This window comes from Serinus canaria, chromosome 1A (assembly GCF_022539315.1).
Source record: "Serinus canaria isolate serCan28SL12 chromosome 1A, serCan2020, whole genome shotgun sequence".
Lineage (NCBI taxonomy): Eukaryota > Metazoa > Chordata > Aves > Passeriformes > Fringillidae > Serinus > Serinus canaria.
In genome coordinates, this window is record NC_066314.1 from 46,218,911 (window position 1) to 46,226,172 (window position 7,262).

General features: G+C 47.3%; 1 protein-coding gene across 1 annotated transcript; it reads right to left on the reverse strand.

The window, feature by feature from the left end:
- Positions 1-835: 835 nt before the first annotated feature.
- PDE6H (phosphodiesterase 6H) lies at positions 836-5,972 on the reverse strand. Its single transcript, XM_009086621.4, has 4 exons — positions 5,794-5,972; positions 2,556-2,742; positions 2,266-2,306; positions 836-1,425 (listed from the first exon to the last, which is right to left on the reverse strand). Exons 2-4 carry the CDS (start codon positions 2,693-2,695, stop codon positions 1,349-1,351), a joined length of 258 nt encoding a protein of 85 aa, XP_009084869.1. The 5' UTR covers positions 2,696-2,742; positions 5,794-5,972; the 3' UTR covers positions 836-1,348.
- Between the last annotated feature and the right edge of the window lie 1,290 nt (positions 5,973-7,262).

Genomic DNA, 7,262 nt, shown 5'->3' on the forward strand with positions numbered 1-7,262 from the left:
TACAACAAACTTGCTCCTTGCCTGCAAACTAGCCAAAAACCCTTCCCTAATGCCAGGGGATCTCGGTGCCTTCCCTGAACATTTAAGTGTCTGTGGGTGCCTCACCACTCGGTGACACGGGGGCTGCCAGAGAGCAGCAGACACAGATCGATGGGGCTCAGTGGATTCGCTCTGTGCTTGCCTGCCTGGACACATCCCGCCCTTCCCCTGCCTCCCCGCTCGCTCTGCTGTCACTTCTCTCTGGGGACACCATTTGCCTGCTTGTCCAAACAAGCTCCAGAGCTTGAAATTGCCAGGGAGTGAAGAGAGAAAAGCCTTCCTACTTACGAGGGGCAGGGTGAAGGGAGACTTGTCCTATGCTAATACAGGGAAGAGGGAGCAATTACTGCAATATCATTTTCTGCTGCGTGTGGCAGGACCGCTGGCACAGCCTGGTTACAGATCACAAGGATTCTCTGTCTTAATAAGCAGCAAGCATGTCCTGGGGAGGAAATGTCTCATGTAAATATGTATTGGCATGGGGACAGGTGTCACACAGGGCTTCCCATCAAAGGAGAGGAAATGCAGCATCATTTGGAGGACTGCTGCTTTGGAACTGCAACCACAAAGGAATGAATAATAGGATTAATTCACTTAGCTATTGATCTCAGATGCACACATTTTCATTTAACATTATGAGAACAGCCAGACTCTCATGGTTCATAGCCTGCGGGCAGTACAGCAGAGACAGCATTTGCAAGCCCTTTTCCCCATTTGCTGATGAGGTAAATCTTAGCAGCACGTTCCTTATGGTGAGCCGCTGGGGAAGGATCTCCTATGGAAAACAGCCCCATGTTTGGATTGGTGACTCTAATGCTGCTCTCTACAGACGCACTCTGAGCAAAAAATTGGTGGCCCAAATAACACGGGGACCTACCCATGGAAATTCTATACAGAAGGCTGAAGAAAGGGAGGGAAAGAAGAAAGCAGAATAGGCTGATTTAATTAGGTCTGGACATACATGCACACAATATCTCAGCTAATCAGGGAAAAAGTTCAGATACAGCCTCCCCAAATCGCCATAAACATTGAAGATCTATGACAGTGAGAGAAGAAAGAATGTGGTGCAGGGAGACATTAAAACATTTTTCAGTAGTTTCATCACATGGAACATGAGGTCTGCTCAGGGTCCCAAATAACTTCTTTGCCAAATTAATCTGCAAAGTTAAGTTTCACATAACTAGCTCTTAGAAAAACACCCTCTCCATAAGCAAGTGGATGCGAGGGCCAAAAGTAAGTGTCAAAGGTGGTGAAGACCATGCTGGGATGTGTGGAGTCACCAGGTGACACCAGTAGAGATGCTGACACCTTAGATGATCCCAAACTGGGCCAGCTCGTGCAGTTCCAGATGGCTGAAAGCTTCCCATGGGCAAATCACGGTGATATCTGCAAAAGAGGGAAAATGACAAATGTGTTCTTGTAGTCCAATGCACTCTTGATTTACTCAGGAAATGTTAACAAGAACGAGATTCTGTTTGAAGGTTAACTGTGCAGGTGAGCATTTCCAATCTGGTACTACCAGTCAGACCAAACAGATCAGTGTTCTTTCTCTCTGTGAGCAAAAGCAAGCCAGCAGCTCCTAGTCTCCTCAGTGACTATGTAAACTGGTGTAAAAGTTAATTCCAGTTATGTGGTTTCTCCTGTTCTTATAAATTACCTGTAGCCAAACTGTGATCTCCTCGAAGGAGTGTGCAGTTTTAGATCAGATGCTGAATAATTTGGCCTACAATATTCAGGATCTGTAACTCTCTCTTCACCAATACTTCAAAGTTCTGACTGGCTACAGCTCATCCAAGGCATGTTTCTCAATCCCAGATGGGTACATAAAATTCTTAAAATTAGGATTCTGATGACAACACAAATACTTGGCCATCTGGGATTTTGCTTCTGTGATTTTTTGGTATTAATAGCTTAGCATTTAGCATTTATTTGAGAATCTCATGCTGATGAAATTCTTAGCCAGAGCATTAGCAGAAAACAAACAAGCACTTCTGCAGCCCAATGTAGGTAGTTTGAAGCTGAAGCATACATAAATGGCCTTTTCTTCAGGTAGAGTATAAGCATGAACGTGGCAGATTGAGGAGGAAGAACCAGTCTTCTCTGGTGACCCTGAGAGCTGCAGACAGGCCAGGGAAACAGAGGCCACCCCAGAATCCTCTCCCATGATCAAGTTTGTCTGTGCTAGAGCTAAAGCAGGGCATGACAGCAACATCCTGCAGAGCTTACCTGTGCCCAGCCCCTCCATGCCTGGGATGTCATCTCCAAACCTAGGAGAGAAAAGACCAGGTAAGGAGTGAGTTTGGGGCAGCAGCAAGGAAAGGGGAGATGCCCTAAGCCCCCAGCCAAGGAAGAATTGAGGGTAGGGAGCGGAAGAGGAGCAGCTCCATGCTGGAGAGCTGAGGGGGCAGAGGGAAGCCTTCCGGCTCCTTGCCCAAGGGAAGATGCACGGAAGCACAGTGTAGCAGTGGGGAGCTACTCAACCAGCACGGTTGCTTTTCTTTCCAAAATTCCCTTACCCTCTGACTCCTTTTTTGGGGGGCTTGCTCTTGAACTGCCTTGTCTGTCTCTGCTTGAACTTGGGAGGGCCCTTGCGCGGTGTGGTGGGGCCGGTTGGAGCATCGCCAGTGTTGAGGTTGGCGGCTGGGGTCTCGCTCATGGCTGGGCTGTGGGCAGCAGGCACGGGCCTCTCTCAGATCCCTCTGTCTGCAAGATAACAGCAAGGACTGACACAATGCTCTGCTTATCTTCCCCAGGTATCAGTAGTCAGACGGCAGAACTGTGGAAAGTATAATTGTGGCAGGATGAAAGATAATGGTGTTAAAGGTAAGGAAAGATTGTAGTGAGTGCAAATCTGGCACGCTAGAATTAAGTTGCCAAACAAGGAGCACTTGAGCTAAGGCCAAAGAGACATTTACCCCATGGTGCAATGTCTTGCAGAGCCATGGAGACTAACACCTTCTTTTGCCTCAAACACAGCTGCACTCTTGGAGACAGGTTGCTGCAGAAGCTTGCCCCACAATTTAGGTAAAACGGGAAGTTTAATGCCAATGCTGGGGGTTTTTTCTAGCTAGCCTTGGAGCAGTGTTGCTGAGGTTTTTGCTTAGTGCTTCAGGACCTGACTACTACAGGAGCCACAAAGACACATGTATAGCTTAGAGAAATATCCTGTCCTTGGGAATCACCATGATATACTTCACCTCTTCTCATACTTGTGCCCAAGCATTACCTGTCCATTAGAACACTGATGGACGTGGGATGCTGGGCTGGATGGGTCCTTTGTCTGGGTGGAGCTGCAATTTGGGCCCAACCTTTGTCAGCACCAAACTCATGGGAAATAGCACAAGATCATTGCAAGATTGTACAGAAGGCTAAGGCAACACACTGGAGACTATCTTATAGTCAGAAGTTTATTTCACAAATTTCTCAGGATTTAGAGGAGTAAAGCCTGTAACTTTCCCCAGGATGTGCCCACTTTGGTATTTTTGAGCGTTGTATTGCATGTGCTGACCCCTCTTCCCCACACTGTGCATGAGGCAAACTCCACAGGGGATTAATAGTTATCAGGGAGCAATTTCTGCTCAGGAGACACGTCTCCTGTCTTAGACAGCAGAACTGCTGCACTCTGAGCCTTTTGCTTCCTTCCCAGAGAGGACAGCTATAACTCTCACAAGTGTTCAAAGGGAAGCAACCAGCCCTTCATCAAATTTTGTGCTAATTAGTATGCCATCAGTAATATAATGGTCTGAACAAGTGCATTTATGGATAAAAATTAATGCAACTTCTTCCCTTCTTCCTTGAAGTCACGTTTTTCATGGCTGTTATATATCTCCTATCTCCAGGTGTTCATCCCCCTCCATCCAGGCTGATGTAATCGCTGATGGAATTAACTTCAGGATTTGGTTCTGAAGACTAATCTCATTAGGTCACCATAGTACTCTGGCTTAATCCCCAACATCACCTGCCGTGACACTCTGGACTTCTAATCTCAGAACTATAAATGTCATCCAAGATTTTTCCTTAGTCTAAAGAGAGTTCATTCCTTTATCCTGAAATAGCCAGAGCATTGGAAAGCAAATCCTCCAAGGAGAAAGATCATCCGAGCAATCCTCCTGTGTCACTTCCACATCCATGCGAGGTGAAGAGCCATATTTCTGTATCTGTGGCAGTCTGGAGATACTTCATCCAGAGCACCTTTCCATCTGTGGTGGCATTTGGATGGTTCCAAATGATGGCACCTAGAGGCAGGTTAGTTCTCCTGTCTCTTGTGGTCAGGCTTCTGCCTCAGCTGTAATATCCCAAGCAGGAGACTGGACAGGTTCCAGCAGCCCCAAATGGAGCAGCAGATGGTTGTGTCTGAAGCTGCAGCATGCACAGATGCTATTCCCCCGCGTGTAACACAACGCTTCCTAAGCACACTCTGTGCCCACAAACACAAGGATCAGCTCAAACCCTGGAAGTTACTTATTTGGCTGCCATCTCTGCAGTGCCTGAACAGTTGCCCAGTATTTACAGCTTTTTCTTTTTTCTCACAGCATGGTGGCAGGACAGGCAAACACTGTCACCTTCTTCTTTTAACAGAATGAGAATGGAAGTGCAGTGATAGGTATGACCTGGACTGCACTGCTGGGAGGAGAGATAAAATCTTTTGACTCACAGATTTTTAGGGCCAAACTGAGAGATGAGAGATTTTTTTGTCTCCAAAACAAAGACAGAATTTTGTCCCTCTCTGTTACTCAGGATGGGAGGAATTCAGATGATACTGCCCTACAACAAAATGCTTTGCATCAGTAAGCTGCTCCATAGCATGTCTGCCAATGTGCCAAAGTCTAATATTATGTCTCTGTCTCAGGTGCAATTCTTATCAGTAGGTTTGTCTGTCTCAGTGCTAAACCCCCCACTCCTGAACTAAAAGAGACATGCATCCACTTTTAAGCACCATGTTACTTGGCACCCTTCTCAAGGGCTCCTCTCAAAAGTACCACAGAAAAGCAAACCAGCTGACAGATTTCCATTCTGTAGGACTGACATCCAAACCTTGAAAGATGCATTTGAGCTCCATCTCCAGCTGAATTCCTGCCCTCCTTCAATAACCTCTGCTGTGCACTGGCATGTTACCTTAACCACAAATGTGTCTTTGAGGGTCAAAACCTCTTAAATCCTGGAGTCCACATTTTGTCCCCAACACCACTCAATAGAGGAGTAGCTAATGGGAAGATTCATCCCTTGAAGTTTCTTTGTGCCCCAGTCTGAAGTCGTTGTATTCATTAACCAGATATTAAATAACCCAGGGTTTGGTAGGAAAAAGGATCTGCCCGAATCACACTTCATCCTCTCTTACCTGCAGGAATTCAATTAAGAGCATTCAATGAAACTTTTAGCTAGGGACATTTCCAGCATTAGGGTCAAATTTAGCTTTTTCCTTACTAATCTCCCTCTAATTCTATTCTCTCCATGCATCACTAAGAAAAGGACAGAGGATGGAAAGTAACCTTAATGCCACATAACAACTGACATCAAGCTGCCTTCCCACCATGGAGCTGGTGGGACTTGCTTGCCATCATTAGAGTGAAAGAATTCTCCCTTCGTGCTTGAGTGGGCCCTGCCCCACAGCATGGAAACTGCCCCAGATCCCACACCTTGGGAACAAGCTGCTCCTACACACAGCCAGACAAGCACCCCAGGATCACAGACATGAAAGAAATGCCAATAGCAGCTTCTTCCCATGGGAATTCACAGCCTTTTGTCTTACCATACCTGGTTGCTTGGATAGTCCTTGGTACCAGATCAAGCAGTTGGCTTGACAAACGTCCTGAATCTCCTCTAGATCTCTGCAAGTGCTGTGCTGCCTTCTCCCAGGGTTTCCTGGTCTGCCAGAGCTCTTTTGCTCCTGCCAGCACCAGCACACAGCTCCTGGGCAGGAGCTGATGGCTGTGGATGCAAAGACTGTTGAGGCATAAGATCCTCTGCCATGCACTTCCTCTGCTCCCTCCTCTGATGAGGTGTTACCTAATTGCCCCTGACAGCATTTCTGCTCAGTCAAGGGCTTAATCCTCTAGGTAAGAGCTTTGCTTGCATCTGAATGCTAATTATACCTAATACACATTAATGGGCTTATCTCAGTTGCGTCAGAAATCCCACCTCGGGGTTGTTGGCCAGGTTAATCATCCTTCTTTTAGTTTTATTCAAATTTAAGGGGCCTTGAATACTACTGACAAATGCTGACTCTTTAATCTGCTCCATCCTTAATCTCTGACTCTCCATGGAAAATGTCCCTGGCAGATAATGCAGACCCTCATTGATCTTCTTTTCAGACCTTTTTGGTGTAGGAACTTATCTTCCCCTGTCCAAAGCTTTCAAAAGTACAGATTCCTCCGTGTGCACTTGTCGTGCACTGCCCCAGGGTGTCAGACACAGAACTTCCATGAGCCGTGGCCCTCCATGCAGATTCTCTTCTGTGAGTAGAGAGGAACAGGGGGAAACATCCTGTGCTCACGTTCTCTCTGTGGGTTTCTTGCATGCTCAGATCTTGGCCTCGGGAGAGCCATAGCATCATCCTTTCAGGCTTTTGTCTGGGAGTTTCCAATCCAGGCCCTTTGAGGACTGTCACAGCTCCAGTCTCAATTGCTGGAGGTGGCTAACCATAGTGATGGGAGGAAGTCCATGTAGGTTCAGCCCTTTCTGCTCCTGTGTCTTACACAGGATTTCAAATGCTTCGTTCTGGCAGCAGTTTTAAGACCAAGAGCAGGTGAAAGAGGGTGCATTCTAAGAGACAGAAATTCATTTCCAGTAGAACTATATTCCCAAGCGGGGATCACTGGAAAGACTATCCCAGTTGAAAGAAGGGATTCAGTAGCAGCAGAGGTACAGCAGCACCACGTTATGAGCTCCTCATTGATGTGCCCTGCAGGTGTGGCTGGGTGCTGGGCCAGGAAACACCAGCTGCCCATCCCAGCTGCTCCTTGGCAGCCCCCAGTGCTGCTCTCATGCAGGCTCAGCCAGACAGGACACAAGCCAGGGGAGTTCCAGGGAGCCCCAGCAGAGGGGTGCCCAGCCCAGGGGCTCCTCAGCATGAGGAACTGAGCAGCCCCTGCTTGTACAGCCAGGGAGCTTTGAGACAAACCACTGCAGCAGCACCTGCCCTAATGACAGAGGAAACAAAGCAACCACGCAAGAATCACAACTCCTCCTCCCAGCTACTGGATCTGTTCTCACTCTCCAAGCAC

Excerpts from the sequence above, each read along its gene's own strand:
- PDE6H (XM_009086621.4), bottom strand. The coding sequence starts at position 2,695 with ATGAGCGAGACCCCAGCCGCCAACCTCAACACTGGCGATGCTCCAACC. Across the intron at positions 2,307-2,555 it reads CCCAAAAAAGGAGTCAGAGG|GTTTGGAGATGACATCCCAG; the intron begins GTAAGGGAATTT and ends TTTCTCTCCTAG. Across the intron at positions 1,426-2,265 it reads CATGGAGGGGCTGGGCACAG|ATATCACCGTGATTTGCCCA; the intron begins GTAAGCTCTGCA and ends CCTCTTTTGCAG.